This window comes from Heptranchias perlo, chromosome 8 (genome assembly GCF_035084215.1).
Source record: "Heptranchias perlo isolate sHepPer1 chromosome 8, sHepPer1.hap1, whole genome shotgun sequence".
In the NCBI taxonomy this organism is placed as follows: domain Eukaryota; kingdom Metazoa; phylum Chordata; class Chondrichthyes; order Hexanchiformes; family Hexanchidae; genus Heptranchias; species Heptranchias perlo.
Window position 1 is genome coordinate 87,090,901 of NC_090332.1, and position 20,252 is coordinate 87,111,152.

The window sequence follows — 20,252 nt, forward strand, 5'->3', positions numbered from 1 at the left end:
AAACATGAGTCTGGATTCCTGCTCCTGATTGATATCCACTGACCCCTGCTGGAAAGTGTACAATAATTGTGGATGTCAGGTGAAGCCAACACTGGACTGGGCTCTGCTGACAGCAGTGAGCTTAGCTGTGATGACTCCCGCCCCCCAATGCTGGAATAACCTATCAGCACTCACTGCCTAGACTCATACATGAAGAATGGCTGCTTGGGTGAGCGTCCAGAAAGCTACGGAGTCCATGGGAATCAAAGGGATATGGGGATCGGGCGGGAAAGTGGAGTTGAGATAGATGATCAGCCATGTTCTTATTGAATGGCGGAGCAGGCTCGAAGGGCCGTATGGCCTACTCCTGCTCCTATTTTTTATGTTCTTAAGGAACGGTACCATGTCATAAGCTATCATCTTTACAGGGAGGGTTAATGGCAGAAAACTGGAAAATAAATATACTTCAAGTGTACATATAATGAAATATATTTCAAAAACAAAATCAAATTCACACATTTGCAAAAATTTCCTAAAGTAGATTTTAGCAAAGAACCAATTTATTCCCAATACTGGTATAGATAATCTGGTAATATGCAAGCCTGGTTATAGATTTTAAAAAATAAATCTTGCCCCATTACAAATAAGGTGTAAATGTTATATTGTTCTATGCAGATGTATTGTTAGGCATTATTGCATTAATTCCACATTATATATTTTAAAATATCCTAATTCCAGTATTCAGGATGGTAGCTATTTTTATCAATCGCAGATTACTACTGCCACCTTCTGTGTTCACTTAAAACAATTGTTATTGAGTTGCGAAGTATTTGTATTCACGGTTCAATATAATTATTACAGCTATGACAGATTGTATTTTTGCATTACACTTGAATAAAGGCTAAACAATACTATTACCTCCAAGTGGGATCGTCTCTCAGCAATCACTCTTTCATCCCTGTTACCAAATAGCTTTTTTGGAGGAAATTCTAGACCACCAATCTGGAAAAGGAAGCAATGATATCATCAGTCTCATTTGTCAAATATTAAGGAGCAACATTAAGAAAACACGTCAGGGTCTTAATGAGTAGACAACTGAAGACACATTGGGGCAGCTTTTGCTGTGAGCAGTGAACGAACGGTGCCAGCTGTTCGTTAGGATTGCCCTTGCCCATAGACTTTCCATGGGGTTTGGCACGGCAAGTTGCTATCAACGGGAGCTCCAAACAGCGCGGTGACCCCTACAGGGCTTCTGGGACTTTTATGTTTTGATTATAAGTAGTTTGTTATTCAGCTTTTAGAAATGGACAAGCAAGAAATTAAGAGCACCACGTCTAGCTTTGTATTTTCTTTCTGTTATAAGAATCGAACAGTAACATAAACATTAACTGAGGTTTCTTGTGGCAGCTGGAAGAATCTTCAGAATCAAACTGGGCAGATCCCAAAATATGAAGATTTCTAAGGAGGAGATAACAGTAAAAACGACCAGAAGTATCTCTCCCATTCTCTAGATCTTCAAGGGATCTGGAACAACGAGGAAAGTTGTCTGCTGTTTTTTATTTGTAAGACTGGAATGAAGGGGAAGGAAAGGAGGAATGAATTACAATTACACAAAAAATTTGTATGCAGGTACAGCAAGTGATTAGGAAGGCAAATGGAATGTTGTTATTTATTGCAAGCGGAATGGAATATAAAAGTAGAGATGTTTTGCTACAGTTGTACAGGGCATTGGTGAGACCACATCTAGAATAGTCTGCAGTTTTGGTCTCCTTATTTAAGAAAGGACATAATTGCTTTAGAGGCGGTTCAGAGAAGGTTCACTCGACTGATTCCTGGGATGAGGGGGTTATCTTATGAGGAAAGGTTGGACAAATTGGGCCTGTATACATTGCAGTTTAGAAGAATGAGAGGTGATCTTATTGAAACATATAAGATCCTGAGGGGGCTTGAAGAGGTAGATGCTGAGAGGATGTTTCCCCTTGTGGGAGACTAGAACTCAGGGACACAGTTTAAAAATAAGGGGTCTCCCATTTAAGACGGAGATGAGGAGAAATGTTTTCTCTGAGGGTTGTGAGTCTGTGGAACTCCCTTCCCCAGAGAGCGGTGGAGACAGGATCATTGAATATGTTTAAGGCTGACTTAGGTAGATTCCTGATTAACAAGGGAGTCAAAGGTTATAGTAGGTAGATGGGAAAGTAGGGTTGAGGTCCCAATCAGATCAGCCATAATCTTATCAAATGGCAGAGCAGGCTCGAGGGGCCGAATGGCCTACTCCTGCTCTTAATTCATATGTTCGTACAAAGGTCCCATCTATCAGATTCCATCTATGGAAAAAAACTGGGGTATCCTTAAAGTTTCATATATGTTTTGACCACTCTCCTACTAATATGATGCAGATAAATCAAAGGGAGGGAAAAAAATGACAAAATAAAGTGGAGGATTCTGAGCAATGGTTAAGTGTTCTGTTCACACTTACTGTGTGCACATATGGTGGTTATGCTGGGTGCATTATTCAAATTCCACACATATTGACCATGCCAAGTTAATAGCTTTAGGGACTGGACACTTATTTTATCTTTGTAATGTGCGCAGACTATAAGAAAACTAATAATGCATCCAATGTGGAGGATCCTTTACCTGGTTAAAAAAACAAAATCAATGACGAGAATCCTCAAAAGACAAAGACGGAGATATAAGGAAAAAATAATTTAAGAGAGAGAAATGCACTACATTGTTTTTCCAATACACTATGCACTGTGCCAAAGAGTAACACTGGTCATCATTGTTCGTACTGTTAGTAAAGGCCAGACACTTCCCAAAGCGACGAAAGAAAGAAGTCAGCAGTGGAATCACGATGATCCACTCAGTCACCGCAATAGAATCTGACTTGTTCGGCCCTTGGTACACGAAGATGGATACATTCCAGTTGACAAGTTGTTTACAACTGTTATATTCACCGTACATCACTGGGTCATAGTTAGTCAGTATAAGAATTACTAAATAGATCTACAATTTGCTGGTACTGTACATCAAAGGATACATTAACATGTTAAGCATTTCCCTATACTTATCACTCATTGCTTAGCTATTTGGCAAAGTTAAATGGACTGCGTATATTACAAGCCAATCACATTATTTCTAAACACATCTCATTTTCTGACTGGTGTTGATTGAAAAGCATTTCCTGCAGGACTAGAGTTACGTCAAATCTACAGCACAGAAACAGGCCATTTAGTCCAACTGGTCTATGCCAGCGTTTATGCTCCACGTAAGCCTCCTCCCACCACTGAGAGACTACTGTCTCACTATGATGGAGTATACTTACAATGATGTCTCAGCCAGACCGACTTTATTTGCTACTCATATTTGCAAATTACTATTCTTGGTTTGTTCTGGTTCATAACAAAAATTAATAGACCAAAATGCTGGAATCCGATATCTCTGATCAATTAGCAGACCTCCTGTGGCATTGCCCATGGGTCATGTGGAGTCTATAGTACAGTTATAATGTTTAGCTGCAGTCCTTTTCTTTTAAGGTAATTGTTCAATTAGTCCCTGTGGTAATCCAGGTAATAATAGATGCTTGCAAATTGATATCAATTAGAAGTCAGTAAATTGTTTGTACATTTCAGCCTGCAGCGCACAACAATCCAGGGTAAAATGCTTACATTTTCTTCTTTTAAAAGATTCTTTTGGGACTGTAACAAAATGCGATATCTGCAACATGATACCTGGAGTGTGACAGTCATATTCTAGATCCAGAGCTTTGATTCACCAGGCCACAGGAGATTCACTTGCATATAAATAAAAGGATACTCTGGTGTGACTGCTAAATTACGACAGGAAGAAAGAGAGAAGCTTACAGGAAGTGTGCACTTACATGCAAGATTTAAATAAATTACTAATAAGATCTCCCATGATGTTGCTAACGGTCAGAGGATTTGTTGGTTTATAACAATAGGGATGTTTATGCCATATAGGGCAGAACATCAAGACCACTAATTTATAGTGCCTATATAAGTCAAATTCCATTTTTATCGTATGGTATTATCTGGGATTTTTACTGGTGCTTTGAGGATTGAATTCCACACCTCTGCTCAATAATTTACGAAAACTGTACTTGAGTGACCTTTAATCATATAGATTCTTTCACCTAAATGCATAAAATTTATAGCCCGTACTATTTTATAAAGCTGGATTGCATGTAAGATGCAGCAGTTGAAGGTATATATCTGGTATTTAGCAGTACGATGGAGGGGGAAGAGGGTTTTGTTGAACTGGAGAGCGGTCCTGTGCTTTGGTAGCAAAGGAGGAGTCCTGGGCACTTGCAATGCTTGAGGTGTAACACACATTTGTTCCCAACCTTTTGGGCTGTACCTTCTGGTGTGGAATAAAATAAAAATTTGGGCCTGTTGTCTGCACCTTGCTCTTGGCTGTTAATGTTCCCTGGTCATGGATTGTGTGCAGTGTGGAAAAAAAAACAGCAGGAAATGTAAGACTAGGAAATACTTTCTAAATATCCTGGGGTTTGGCCAAACTGAGGTGGGGATCCTGCAGTACTGCATTGGCGTTGTTGGGGTTTGGCAACATGGGGGAGGGTCACCTGATCTGGTATCACCGTGGAGGCGAAATCCGGGGTTTGGCCAAACTGTGGAAGGCGAACCTGAGTTTTGTCACAATTAGGGATGGAATGTGAGGTTTGGCTCTCTGTTGGATCCCTGGTGTCTTCAGCAGTGAGAGGAGATGGAGGGTATGGAACTTACAGCACCGGTGGGGTGGAGGTGGGGAATTCCCATGCCTGACAGCATTGGTTTGTGACTTTCTAAGGGATTCTGTAAACATTGAATTTGGTGCTTTGAGAGAGCAGGTAGAATAACAGCCCTTTTGCACCTGTGGTCTTCAAAAACTTCAAACTTAAAAAAAAAATAGTAGGACAAGGTGGGGCTGAGGCTAGGTGAGGGAGCGGGACTGGGCAATTTAGGTTGTTAGTGGCAGTTTTTAAAAAAACATCAGCTCTCTTTTATGTACTTTTATAAAATATTTCCTTGAGTTTACTAGTTAAGAGATTAATCTTCAGCAGTGAGGCACCAGTGGAGTGTGAAAGGGTAGGAGAGAGATGAGTTTGCCCTTAGAGGTACAGTTGGCCTAAAATTATATTTTGAGGGGTTGTTGAGTTTGATTTTATTAAAATTTTAGTTTATTTTGGGAGGACAGCTGAAACCTGTGCTGTGTGGATCTTACACAATATGGGAGATCCTGGATCTGGGGGTCTGGAACTCACAGCCTGAAAGGGTGGTAGAGGCAGAAACCCTCATCGCTTTTAAAAAGATTTGGATATGCACTTGAAACCTACAAGGCTACAGACCAAGAGCTGGAAAGTGGGATTAGGCTGGATAGCTCTTTTTCGGCTGGCACAAACATGGTGGGCCAAATGGCCCCCTTCTGTGTCGTAAATTTCTATGGTATGTGCAGGAAGTATCTCTGACTACTTGTGCTCAAGCTCAAGCTTTCTTGCTTGTGAACTAGTGGGGGAGGGGGGGGGGGTGCAGAGAGGGGACCACTCCATCACTTACAGGAGGCTGAAGGATTCCTGGATTGCACTTTTCAAGAGTTGGTCATCCTGTAGTCAGTGAATTAATGAAGAAGGGAAATGGAGTGATCATCCTTCAGGGTTGGAAGAAGACTGAATCCCTGTGAAAATGACTCCAACTCGGATGAGGGCAACGGGTGAGCAAAACCACAGCACCACGGAGCAAGTGGTTGCTAAAGAGGGCAATTGCTGTATTGCAGTAGTTAATAGAGAATTTCACAGTCATGGGAAGAAACAAGTGCTTTTGGAATTGCAACAGAGTCCTAGATTGTGCATTATCTCCCTGGTGCTGTGGTAAGAAATATAATCGAGTGGGTACAAATTGCTTTGGAGAGGGAAGGACAATAGCCTGAAGTTGTGACTGAACTCATGTTGCAACCAAGGACATAGGAAGAGAAAGAAAGAAAGGGAGTTTCAGGAATTCCTTAGGAAGGATATATTGGCCTTGGAGGGAGTGCAGCATAGATTTACTAGAATGATATCTGGACTCCAAGAGTTAAATTATGAGGAGAGATTACACAAATTAGGGTTGTATTCCCTGGAATTTAGAAGATTAAGGGGTGATTTGATCGAAGTTTTTAAGATATTAAGGGGAACTGATAGGGTAGATAGTGAGAAACTATTTCCACTGTTTGGGAAGTCTAGGACTAGGGGACATCGCCTCAAAATTAGAGCCAAGACTTTCAGGAGTGAAGTTAGGAAACACTTCTACACGCAAAGGGCGGTAGAAGTTTGGAACTCTCTTCCACAAACGGCAGTTGATGCGAGCTCAATTGCTAATTTCAAATCTGAGATTGATAGATTTTTGTTAACCAAAGATATTAAGGGATATGGGGCTAAGGCGGGTATATGGGGCTCGAATTTAGCAGGCCTGCGGGTTCCCAGCGGGTGGTCCTCCGGGAGCGTCGAAAACGCGAACGGCGAAATTAGTGGGTTGCCCACGCGATCGTAGCAGGCAATCCACTAATAGGATCCAATTACCTGCTCCTCCGGGGTCCACGGCGCTGGCCTGCGCGTCGGTCGGGCTGCGCATGCGCAGTACGATCTGTCAGCTGGAGGCTCTCTAGTTAAAGGGGCAGTCCTCCAATGACAGAAGCTGCAACCAAAGGGACAAATTGCAGCATGGAGCAGCCCAGGGGGAAGGCTGCTCCCAGTTTAATGATGCCTCACCCCAGGTATCATCAGATGGGGTGAGGAGGAGGGGGAGGACACAGAACTTCCCCCCGGCGGGCGGGAGGAAGCGGCCTGCCTCTGCCACCAAGAAGGCCTGGCTCGAGGTGGCAGAGGGGGTCACCTGCGCCACCAACATATCGCCCACCTGCATACAGTGCAGGAGGCGCTGCAATGACCGCAGTAGGTCAGCCGCAGTGAGAACACGAAGTCTTTCCCCTACACTCCGTCTGCCACAACACTGCCCCCTTCCCCAAATCTCCTTCGGCACCGCCAACATTATTCTGTCACATCACCCTTCATGCCCACTCACACCCCATCCTCATCTTACCTCCACCTACTCACCTCGCCAGTACTCATCCTGCCACTAACACGCGACCCAATCCTCATACAATCTCATGGCTCCATCCCATACTCACCCTCTCGTGCATCTCCCTCACGGCCAGCCTCACTCAACCTGCCACCACCTGTGCTGCAGCCACAGGGCATGCATCACATATGTGCAGTAGGCAGGGTAAGGCAAACGTCTCGTCAGCATGAAGGGGGTGCACAAGGGTGTCTGAGGGTTTGTCATGGGTGTTACCCATATTGAATTTCAGAGCCACAAACAGCACACATTATATTGACACCACCACTGCCATGTCTCCGCGAATCCTGTCCATTGTGTCCAATAATGCCCGCTCCTGGGTATCACTATGAGGACCCACCACTGATGCCACCCATCGTGTTACTGCAGAGTAGGTGCAGGTGTATTTGCAGGGCTCGTCCGCGCAGACGACTGAGAGACATCGGCGGTGTAGCCGGCTGCACCCTGGAAGGATGCGGAGGAGAAGGTGTGGAGGACAGTGGTGACTTTGCCAGCGACAGGTAAGCAGTTGGTGCTGGGGCCAGCCAGGAGCAGCTTGGCATGAAAGAGGCTGCAGATCTCCACGACTACATGTCGAGCGAATCTGCGCCTCCCTGTGCACTGCTGCTCAGAGAGGTCCGGGGAGCTGTGCCTCGGTCTGTGGACCCTGTGGCGAGGGTAGTGCCCTCTGCGACGCGTCTCTCTCTGCGGTAGCCCTCCCTCCTGCTGTGCAGGTGGGCGTGCAACCACACCGTGTTGGGGGGATCCACGTCTCTGCGGCGGACGGCGTGGACTGCGAGGCTGCTGGTGCTGGTCATGCTCTTCGTCCTCCGAGGGTGTCCACACACCACCCAACTGGCAGGTGTTGGTCTGAGGGGTTGTGCAGGGTAGGTGTGTGGGTCCTCGGACTGGGGCTGCGGTTTCGTGTCGGTCTGTCCTCTGGCTTGGCCGGGGGGTGGTGGGGGGCAGGGGTTGCCCTATGTGAAGCGGTGGCCTCCTGCGTGGGTGAGGGCTCTCCCCCGTTGAGAGCACCTTGGCACCTGCCACAGGCTGCTGGCTGAAACACGCCTGGTTTGAAGGGTCCTGTTTCCCCCAGTGTGGGAAACTGACTGCCTTGAACGTAAAATCCCACACTTCCTCTTTTGACAGCTGCTTCAGCTCATTAACTGACCACAACGAGCAAGGTAAGTACTCTCAAGTGGAACCCCGCTGGCTTTAATTGCCTGCGGGATTCCCACCAGCGTGGCTTTCGCGCGTAGCCCCGCACGTCAGCGCGGTACCCGGAAGTGGCCGGGATTTCGTCCGAATCCGGTCACGTGATCGGAGATCGGGATTTTCGGGGCCCCCCCGCTGGAAACCCGCAGGTAACCCGACCCTAAAATCGAGCCCATGGAGTTAGGTCACAGATCAGCCATGATCTCGTTGAATGGCAGAACAGGCTCGAGGGGCTACATGGACTACTCCTGTTCCTATGTTCCAATGACACCATTCCATTTAGAACAGAAGGTATTGGTTACCTACTACTCAATATGCCGCTGTGCACCTAGCTGTCTCAATTGGCCAGGTGAAAAGTTAAGTGAGGCAGCTGGGTGTTAAGTGGCAGCTATTTTACTGTAAACAGCAAAGCAGCATGTAGCACTCAGAGGCTAAGCACAACAAATTGCTTTTGACAGTTCAAATACATAATTTTTCTAAAAAGCCACCAATTTAGCAGAGTCATTAAAGAGTATTTGAACAATATTTATCTGAATTTGAGAAAACGAAACCCTGGACAGACTCGCCGCAGAATCTGCATTCTCATTGCTGCATAATTTGGTTGGATTTGTTACACAATTGCTCGAGGTGAAGCACAATTCCAGGGGCCCTAATGATTTGTAATGCACTACTTCATCTTTTCTGGAAATCAGTATTGGAACTAACCTGGATGTCGATTAGGGCACTTCATATAACCTTGTATTGTCTATATCACAGTATGTTACATTTTTCTAAATTTTAATTTATTTCAGGAAAGCTAATAAAGGAATATTATAAAGAACATTTTCGTGATATTGAATCACATCTTAAAGATTAAAGACATTTTTGTATCTGGTATGCCAATAGGCACCTTTGTTAAATTAATATAATTCTAAGCTATTTAGTAATTCATACAAAGATCTCAAAATTTCCCACAGAAGAAATGTATGCAAATTGAAATTGCATTTTTTAGCTTTGAGAACACAGAGATAAAAAGGGAAATGTGTCAATGTAATTTATGTTAGATTAATGCCCCAGGTGCAACTCTGATTGTACAAGCATTTTAGGTTTATTCTTTTAAATACAAGACTAAACCAGAAGGTAGAAAGTATGTACAAGGCACAATACTGGTTCCCCATTAGACTTGAGGAACAAAATATAAATATAATGCATTAAACAAGCTAAGAGCAAACATCGCTAGTAGAATTATTCTCAATTTTATCTAATGTACTTGTCTTTTATTTCAAACAGACCATTCTTTCTCTCCCCACCCCCCCCAACCCAATACAAGAAGGGTTAGTTTTAGATTAAAGGAGAACTAAACACTTGCAGTAGCAAGTTCTGAGTAAAAGTACTCCTCCCATTTATCTAATTTATTTTTAAAAATTACCAGAGTACCTCCAACCTATTAGGACACATCTTAGTTTTAATTATGTTGTATTGTTAGCTTCATGGACACTTGCCATTTTGGGTCTCTGTTTCCCCCCTGAAGCCGCTCCAGGTTATGGAGATGTCTCACATGAATTCCGGGGTGAGACCACCAATGTTAAGTATTTTTTCTAATGAAAGATTGGGAGTGAGGGTTGTGAGCTCTTTGCACATGAAGTATTTATCCTGAACTTTTCTTCTCCTTTGATAAACCATTTTTATCTGGTCAGCTGAAATTAACTTTCAAATTTGACAACTTTTAAGAAATATTTTAAAACTTATAAACAGGTCACACCAGTGTAAGGAGTCATAACTCTGACTTTTACATCAGGCAGCCAACTGGCAAAGAGGTTTATTCCAATTGATGATTAAGTCACTCCCTCAAGCTTGAAGGTCAGTAAAACCTGCAAAGTAATGCAAATTGTGCATCAAATGTTATAATAATAACAATAGTCATTACCTTTGCTTACTGATTGCACATATTAATTCTCTGGATATAAAGTGTAACCCTGGGCACAGGAAGCACAGTGCATGTTACGTGCATGTACACAATGAATATTTCAAATTTTGATCAATTGTTGATCTTTTAGGGATGTAACACCCCGAATATGCTGGTCAGGTTAGATATCGAGCCATTTCTGACTGGACAGCAGCTTCCACCCAAATGGTTTACAATGTTTCTTTACATCACTAAGAATGATAGAAAATATTTGGCAAGTTCCTCAACCCAAATCAACCCAACACATTACAAACTGTTAAGATTAAGCAGTTTACAGAGTTGATGGTGTGTAACTTTGCCCCACCCCCCATCAACTGATAAAAGGGTTTTTTACAATTCATTGGCAAGAACAGAAATTAAAAATCAATACTGTACATTTCACTTTACTCACCCCTACACATAATCTGTTACGGTTTTGTCACTTTATATGATTCATCTGGAGCCATAATCTATGGAATTAATTCCAACTACTGCAATACCAAGGAAAAGGATCTTTCAGATAACCTTTTACTTTTAATTTGTTCTCGGGATGTGGGCAATGCTAGCATTTATTGTCCCTCCCTAGTTACCCTGAGAAGGTGGTTGGTGGTGGGCCATTTTGAATGGTTGCAGTCCTTGTGGCGATAGTGGTCTCATGATGGTGTTGGGCAGGGAATTCCAGGATATTGATGTAGCAACAATGAAGAAAGGGTGATATATGTCCAAGACAGGATGGTGCGTGACTTAGAGGAACTTGGAAGTAATGGTGTTCCCATGACATTGCTGTTCTTGTCCTTCTTAGTGGTGGAGGTTACAGGATGGGAGTTTGTACAGTGCATTCTGTAGATCATACAACTACAGTGCGGAGGGGTTGGTTATTGAGTCCAGTGACAGGAATGCCAATCAAATAAACTGTGCTGTCCTGGATGGTGTTGAGGTTCTCGAGTGTTGTTCTGCCCGCATCTATGGTGGAGAGGCTCTGAAGGGTCAGGAAATGAGCCACTAGTTACATACTACCCAGCCTCTTCCCTGCCCTTGTAACCCCGTGCTGATATGGTTCATTGAGTTAAGCTTCTGGTCAGTAGTAACCTCCAAGATATTGATTTATGAGCCCAAGCCTGGATATTATGCATGTCCTCTGGAGGCTCGCATGGGCTGCTTCATTATCAGGGGAGTTGTAAATGGAACTGAACACTGGAACTGTCAGCAAACAGCCTCACTGCTCACCTTATGATGCAGTGAAGGTCATCGATGAAGCAACTGAAATGTTGGGCTAAGAATGTTTGCTTGATGCATTCCTGCAGCAATGTCCTGGGGCTGAGATGATTGGCCCCCGACAACAACAACCATCTTCCTTTCTGTCAAGTGTGACTCTGGCCACTGGAAGGTTTTCCCTTTAACCCCCCACTGACCTCAGTTTTGCTAGGTCTCCCTGGTGTCATTGTCAATCAAATGTTCCCTGGATGTCGAGGGGCAACTACTCTAACCTCTCCTCTGCTATTCAGCTCTTGCATGTTGTCTGGGTCAAGGATGTGATTAGTTCTGGAACCCAAATTGAGTGTCAGTGAACAGTTTATTATTGGTGAGTAGATATCACTCCATGGCACTACTGACAATTCCTTATATCATTTTAATGATGATTGGGAGGAGGCTGATATTGTGGTAATTGGCTGAGTTAGATTTACCCTATTTTTTTGTGGATAGGACATACCTGGATAATCCACACTGTCAGGTAGATGCCAGTAGCATGGCTATAATGAGACAGGTTGGCTAAGGGAGCCCTGGTGCATAGGCCTTCACTACTAGTACTGGGATGTTGTCAGGACCCATAGCCATAGCTGTGTCCAGTATTTGTTTTTGGGGGTATTGTTTGAGGAAGAAGTGTTGACCAGGACAATAGGAGAATTCCGTGCTGTTATCAAGTGTCTTGGGACGAATAACTACGTTAAAGGCGCTATATAAATGCAAGTTGTTGTTGTTGTTGATTGTTCAACAGGATCTTTAATGAGCACCTCATCCAAAGGATGGAACCTCCAACAATGCAATTTTCTTCCTTAGTACTGCAATGGAGCATCAGCCTAAAGGGTTCAGAGTGAGAGTTCGACCAAACGAGTATGTGCGGGAGGAAAGGATCAGCTGTGATAACCCCATGGTTGAATAGCTTGTCATTAAGGCTCACACATGAATAATGGCCACTTAGTGAAATTGCAGAGGGTGCTTGCTGACCTTGGAAATGTACTGCAGCAAGAAGTCAGGAAGGGAGTAAAGAAAGATTGGTGAAAAAAAGTAGTCCTAATTTAAAACAAAATAAAAATAAACAGAATACTTTACCAATCACAATAAAATCTTTTTATTAAAATTGAAATGACTTTTACGCAGGCAAACGTGGGAGCCATTCTGCGCCACAAATAACTGTGAAAACTCGTACACTGTCGATGTATTGAGAGTGGGGGTGAAAAAATTGTTACCACTGCGGAATAAAAAAGTCACAGCTGATGGAATTAAAAGGAACTTTTGAATGTAAAATCATGTCACGTACAAGAGAATGTTTGTCGGGAGGCTGACACCGCTACAAAGTTAATTGTTGTACTGGCTCACCGAACACGAGCCTTCAGCACGATTACATTCCTGTTGCTTAGGGAGATTGGACATTGCCCACTTTTGACCTTTGATGTAACAGGCTCCTGCTGCACTCTTTGGCTTCCTACAGTTAACCTCCAAAATACAACATGTCATTTTCAACCAAACGATTGCATTTCGTCAAATTAGCAGTTCAATAAGCTCCTTCACCAGTCACTGCAGCATTTCTGCATTTCATACAGGCCAGCTCTTTATTTCAGAAACAATTACTACTCTCAATTATTCATAAATGTACACAGCCTTATAAATTCTGGGTCTTATGTGGTTCACTGACAACAGATGTTTTGAAAAATACATGCTTGTTAAACTCAACTGTATGATTTAATGCTTAGAATTCACTAACATATATGCAAATATATTAAAATTTCAAGACAGGTAATAATTCACTAATGCAGAACAAACTCCACAGCATGTTTGCATCACTAATGCCAGATTACAATCAGCTTTCTTGGGTGTAAAAATAACAATTTTGGTGGTAGAACACAGAAATGTTACAAAAGAAAAGGACCATTTCAAATGGTCTCTAGGTGGAAGATTGAACAGACTAAAACACAACAATCTTTTAGTTACACTTTATTTCAATTGTAGTTCAAAAGATGTGCAGCAAACATCTGGGCGAAGGGGGGAGTCCAGACACCTGACAATCAACTTCATGTCAACAGTACTGGAAAAAGCAGTAAAAAGAGGATCTTTCCTACAGTGGTTTGAACTCAACAACATTGTAGTAGTTAGAGAAGAATTTAATTATCTGCTTGTAAACTGGTAGATGCACCATAAATTTAAGTAATATAAAACAAGTTCAAAGATTAAATTGTTATATATGTTATGAAACAGTACTGACAAGATGATCTTGTGACAGTGAAAGTATCAATTTGTATTCCACTGGTATTACAATTTAATCTTTGAACTTGTGGACTAAACTAATGATGCTATGTTTGGTGCTGACTAGTAATTACAATATGGGTATGATGGCGGTCTCATTAATTGGCTGCAACAAAAAGCCTGGGGAGGGGACGGGGGGAGAAATAGCAAAGAATTTCTTTATCAGATAAGCTGCAAGGATTGTTAATACTGGAATAACTTATGGCAGTTCCAGTGCAAAGAGGTTTGATCATTAGATACTTTTGTCCTTCATGACTTTCATACAAGTTCTCACCATTGACAAGATTTTTCATCCTTTTTGTACTGTCATGGTCAGAGAGCTTACCAGTGGGCCTGGGAATCTACATTGTCAAATCACAGAGTTTACCAAAGGGGTTGGAAGCCCGTCATGTGATTCGAAAATCTCCATTATAAATTTTCTCTTGTAGCCAGCATTATACATTTTGGGGCTGTCAAATACATGCCAACTGAACTATTCTTTCAAGAAACAGCAATTAAGCTTTTTATTGTCTTTGGATTGATTGCATTGACCACATCAAAAGGTGTGATTCTGATGATTCCTTTGTCTTTGGTTATGGTAACTTAGGAATCTGTATGGCAATATCTATATGGCTATAAAGTATTTTTTTTTCAGAAGGGGGCTGATGACAGCGGTTTTAGAAGCTAGAGGGACAATACCTGAGGAGAGGGAACCATTTCCAATGTCAGCTAGCAAGGGGGTCAGGAATGGAAGTGGAGTAGTTAGCAGTTTAGTAGGAATTGGGTCAAGGGAGCAGGAGGTGGGTTTTGTGGACAAGATGAGTTTGGAGAGGGCATGAGGGGAGATAAAAGAGGAACTAGAGAAAGATGTGGCTCAGGGTTAGGGCAGGGGTGAGCCCGTGGGAAGGTTTGGCTAACCGGGCAAGGTGAAGGAGAAATAGCAGAGGCAGCTTAATGGATGGTCTCAATCTTAATGATAAAGAAGTACATGAGCTCCTTGCACATGTTGGAGGTGAGGGTGGAGTGGGCAGGAGTGAGGGTTTATCTGCAGACATGGGGTCAGCTTCCACATCTTGATGACGCCCAGCTCTACTTCTCCATCACCTGTCTGGATCCTCCACTGCCTCTGTATTGTCAGATTGCTTGTCGGACATCCAGTCTTGCATGAGCCACAGATTCCTCTGGTAAGCATTGGTGAAATCGAAGCCATCATCTTCAGCTCCCACCACAAACTCCATGCCCTTACCATCAATTCCATTGGTCTCCCTGGCCACTGTCTCAGGTTGAACTAGACTGTTTTCAAGCTCAGAATCCTATTCAACGCCAAGTGGAACTTCCGACCCCGTATCCTCTCCATCACAAAGACAGCCTATTTTCACTTCTGTAATGCCGTTGTTTCTGCCTCTGACTCAGCCCCACTATTGGTGAAACTTTCAACCATGTGTATGTCACCTCCAGACTCAACTATTCCAATGCCCTCCTGGCTGGCCTCCCATTCCCCACCTCCCCATAAACTTCAGCTCATCCAAAACTCTGCTGCCCGTATCCTGTCCCGCACCTAGTACCACTCACCCATCACCCCGTCCTTGCTGACCTATGTTGGCTCCTGGTCCCCTAATGCATCAAAATTAAAATTTTAATTGTTGTGTTTAAACTCCTTCATGGCCTTGCCGCTCCCAATCTCTAACCTTTTCCAGCCCCCTCTGATTTCTCCGTTCCTCCAACTCCGGTCTCTTGTGCAATCACCCTGCCCTTTTCCTCACCACCGGCAGCTGTGCCTCCAGCTGTCTAGGTTAAACGCTCCTAAAACCTCCTTGAAATCCACCTCTTCAACCAAACTTCCGGTCACCCTCCTAATATCGCTTTTGGCTTGGCGTTCATTTTTTCCTTACACCTCTGAAGTGCCTTACGACTTTTTTTTCTACGTTAAAGGCGCTATACAGATGTAGTAACTCACTTATAAATGAATTCCAAGCACTTTATTGAAATGAACAGTCAGAGACTCTTCAACTGACTCACAGAGAACTCTCTCAGATTCAAGGGATCCCACCTAATGAAATGGGGCAGACAAAAATGTAATTTCCCATTATTCCCTGTGTGAATGAGATTGTTAGTCAAGTGCCAAGTCATTTGTCGTTTTACATTTGGTATCGTGCCCACCAGGAAGTGGGTTGAGCCCTGATAATTCCCAATTATTGTCAGCGTTAAATATGCAGGCTGTTACATGGGGAACATGGAAGTATAAGCAATCCCATTGTTTCGTAAGATTGTTACTATTTTGATCACATTGGTATTTCAAAGAAGTTGCTTGAACTTCAAAGGGCAAAATATCCCTATGTCCCAAAAATCTTCTAATGCTCGTTAGTTTCTATTCATCATTGCTGTTATACATATGGAAGGGGTACAACATGTCAGCCTTGGCTCAGTGGTAGCACTCTTGCCTCAGAGTCAGAAGGTTGTGGGTTCAAGCCCCATTCCAGAGACCACATAATCCAGGCTGACACTTCAATGCAGTACTGAGGGAGTGCTGCACTGTTAGAGGTGCCATCTTTGCAACAAGGATGTTGGGCCGTAATTTGTTAGGAGTGAATCTAACGGCACTTGCCGTTACTTAGACTTGCCCTTGCGATTTTTTTTTTGGCGTGGCACGTTACTGAAAGTGCGAGCTGATAACGTCCCAGCGAGGGAAACAGGACATCTGGGACCTGAGTGAACAGGGCAAGCAACTGTGTAATCTCCTTAACTACCAGATTGAAGGGATTGTGAAATTAACAGCGCAAGGACTGAGAAGGAAGTGTAAATTAGAGTGGGTGAATTCAATGTCAATTCAAGCACAGAAAGAGAAATAAAGAGAGAGGGAAAGAAAGGTTGGATCAAGAGAGAGAGAATGAGAGACAGGAGGGAAAAGTAAGAAGAAAAATTTTAAATTTCACATTCATAGGGCAGCATTTTAGCACCCGCTATCGGGTGCGTTCCCGGCGGGGGGCCCCCGAAAATCGGGAAATCCCGGAGCGGGACTGGAGTCCACCTCGAACCCACGCACTTCCGGGTTCCCCGCTGACGCGCAGCCCCCGCTGGTGGGAATCCCGCAGGCAATTAAAGCCAGCGGGATGCCACTTGAAGGTATTTATTTGGCTTGTTCAGGTCATTGACTGATCTGATTAAGGGATTATGTGAGGAGGGGTGGGATTTTGGAGCAAACTGGGACTGTTTCCCACACTGGGGGAAACACTCCCAGTTCAAATGGACCTGTTGCAGCCATCAGCCTGTGGCAGCTGCAAAGGTCCATTTGACAGGTTGGGGGAGGGGGGGGGGGGGGGGGGGAGACCCTCACTCATTGCAGGAGGCCACTCTGTCACTTGGGACAAAGTTTGGCCTCCACCACCCTCCTCCTGACAATCAAAGTCACCAACTTACACACTTACCCCGATGTCCAGACACATGTACCTACCTTGCGGACCCCCTCAGATGTACATCTTCCAGATGGGGGCCGCCGTAGCTGCAGTCATGACCTCCTCGGAGGGCGAACAGCATCACCAGCCTCGCCATCCACGCCGCCCACCTCTGACCGTGGAGCTCCACAACACAGTGCTGTGACACATCCACCTGCCCAGCAGGAGGGAGGGCTACTGTAGAGAGAGATGCGTCGCAGAGGGCACTACCCTCACCACTGGGTCCACAGACCGAGGCTCAGCTTCCTGGACCTCTCTGAGCAGCAGTGCACACGGAGGCTCAGAGTCACTCGACATGTAGTCGTGGACATCTGCAGCCTCCTTCATGCCAAGCTACTCCCGGCTGGCCCATGCACCATCTTCCTACCTGTCGCTGTCAAAGTCACCACTGCCCTCAACAACCTCTCCTCCGCATCCTTCCAGGGTGCAACCGGGGACATCACCGACGTCTCTCAGCCGTCTGCACAAAAGAGCCCTGCAAATACACCTACACCCACTCTGCAGTGACACAATGGGTGGCATCAGTTGTGGGTCTTCAGAGTGATCCTCAGGAAAGGGCATTATTGCACAGACCAGACAAGATTCGCAAAGACATGGCAGTAGTGGTGCCAATATAATATGTAATGTGAGTTGGTCAGAAATTCAATAGAAGTAACAACCATGACAAACCCTCAAACACCCTTGTGCATCCCCTTCATGCTCACGACACGTTTGCCTTACGCTGCCTACTGCACATATGTGATGCATGCCCTGTGGCTGCAGCACAGGTAGTGGCAGATTGAGTGAGGCTGGCCGTGAAAGAGATGCACGAGAGGGTGAGTATGAGATAGAGCCATGAGATTGTATGGGGATTGGGTTGAGTGGTAGTGGCGGGATGAGTACTGGCGAGGTGAGTAGGTGCAGGTACGATGAGGATGAGGTTTGAGTGGGTGTGAGGGGTGATGTGACAGAGTAGTGTTAGCAGTGCAGAAGGAGATGTGGGGTGGGGGCGGTGATGTGGCAGACGGAGTGTAGGGGAAAGAGTAAGTGTACTCACTTTGGCTGACCTACTGAGGTCATTGGAGCGCCTCCTGCACTGTATGCAGGTGGGTGATATGTTGGTGGTGCTGGTGATCTCCTCTGCCACCTCGAGCCAGGCCTTCCTGGTGGCAGAGGCAGGCCGCTTCCTCCCGCCCGCCGGGGGGGGGGGGGGAAGACCTCTGTCCTCCCCCTCCTCCTCACCCCGTGTATTGATACCTGGAGTGAGGCATCATTAAACTGGGAGCAGCCTTCCCCCTGGGCTGCTCCATGCTGTAATTTTTTCTGTTTGTTGCAGCATCTGTCAGTGGAGGACTGCCCCTTTAAATAGAGCGCCTCCAGCTGACAGATCTTACTGCGCATGCGCAGCCCGCCCGACGCGCAGATCAGCAGTGGGGAACCCAGAGGAGCAGGTAAGTGGATCCAATTATGCTACGATCGCGCGGGGAGCTGACTGCTTTCATCGGGGGCGGGCCCCCCCGCCGAGAACCCGCAGCCCTGGTAACATCGGGCCCATAGTATCTCCAACAACAATTAAAACCTGAAGGAATGAGACTCCACACTTGTAATCATTAATTCTCAGTGCCAGAGAGGTTCATTAGCAGTAATTAACAATTAGCACATCGTTAAAAGATCTGACAGTTAATCCAGACTAGATTAAATATGCACAGACCTTAAATAGCTCCAAAACAGGTTCTTTGCATCACTTCAGAGCAGCTCTCACTTTCTGTATCTTTTGCGCAAATACAGCAACTTCATGCCGTTCAATGAGTTTCAATGGTGAGTCAGACGGCGAGGTGCCGTTTTTGCAAAACTAACGGCGGAGCGGTGCATCTCGGACAGCAACTTTTGGATTTCCACATTTAACCGCACATCTGCCCCTCACTTGAAGTTGCTGTAGCATTTGCACATAAATAACGGCGAGTGCTATTAGTCTCGCCGTTATTTTGACAGCAAATTATGGGCCAATATGTTGGTTTCTCTGTTCATCTGGATTGATTAGTTTTGTAAAGTATTCAGATACATCTAGTATGTATTAGAAACAATTAGTGGTCTCAATATTTTAATAGTATTGTACCTGTATGTGGTGCTGCGAACATAACATTATGCCAGCTCACGTTACGTAACCGTCAATCAACTGAACTCAAGCACTTTGTCAAATCTAACCGCAGTACTTAACATTCACCACAGGGCTGTGCAGTAGCAGTGTATTTCCTTGAGGACAGTAAAGATAAGTAAAAGCCCATTGCACTCAATGACTTGCATTTATATAGCGCCTTTAACGAGGTCAAAACATCCCACAGTGCTTTACAAGAGCGTTATCAGACAAAATTTGACTCCGTGCCACATGAAGAGATAGTAGGACAGGTGGTCAGAGGTAGATTTTGAGGAACAACTTAAAAGGAGAAGAGAGAGGTGGAGAGGTTTAGGGAAGGAATTCCAGAGCTTATGGCCGCCAATAGTGGTGCGATGAAAATTGGGGATACGCAAGAGGCCAGAATTGGAGGAGTGCAGAGATCATGGAGGGTTTTAGGAGGTTACAGAGATAGGGTGGGGCAAGGCCGTGGAGGGATTTGAACACAAGGATGAAAATTTTAAGATGTCGGGGCCCACAGAAATGGGTGTTTTCGTGTTCCTCCCACTTCTGTTTTCACCAACAACATGGGTTCCACTCTTGGGGCCTGTTCCACTTGCCAGCACCTTCCAGCTAGTGACACTAATGCAGCTGCTGCTGCTGTACCTCTTTGTCCCCAGGGTTAATGTAGCCACCTTGGCCACTGCACCAGTCTACCTGCTGCTGCTGGCTGTTTCACTGTCCCCACTCAATTGGTTGCTGGTCCAGCTGCCTGCCTGTCGGCCCGCAAACCCGAGTGGTCTTGCAATACTGCTGCACCCCCATAATCAGGAGGCGCTCCCCCACCCCGGAGGGCAAAGCTAGTTGACATTGTCCCTCATGATCAGCCTCTCGATGCTTATTTAATTAACTTCCCCCAGAATATTTATTTAATTAATTTCCCCAGTAAAACCATAGTCTTTAATTAATTTTATTGACAGAAG

At 44.7% G+C, this 20,252-nt stretch overlaps 1 protein-coding gene across 1 annotated transcript in view; it reads right to left on the reverse strand.

Annotated features, from left to right (window-relative positions):
- kif16ba (kinesin family member 16Ba) overlaps positions 1-20,252 on the reverse strand; it is a 149,679-nt gene that overhangs the window by 8,073 nt on the left and 121,354 nt on the right. The window contains exon 25 of the mRNA XM_067989469.1: positions 898-981. Coding sequence (XP_067845570.1) covers positions 898-981 — 84 coding nt within the window. The remainder of the gene's footprint in view (positions 1-897; positions 982-20,252) is intronic.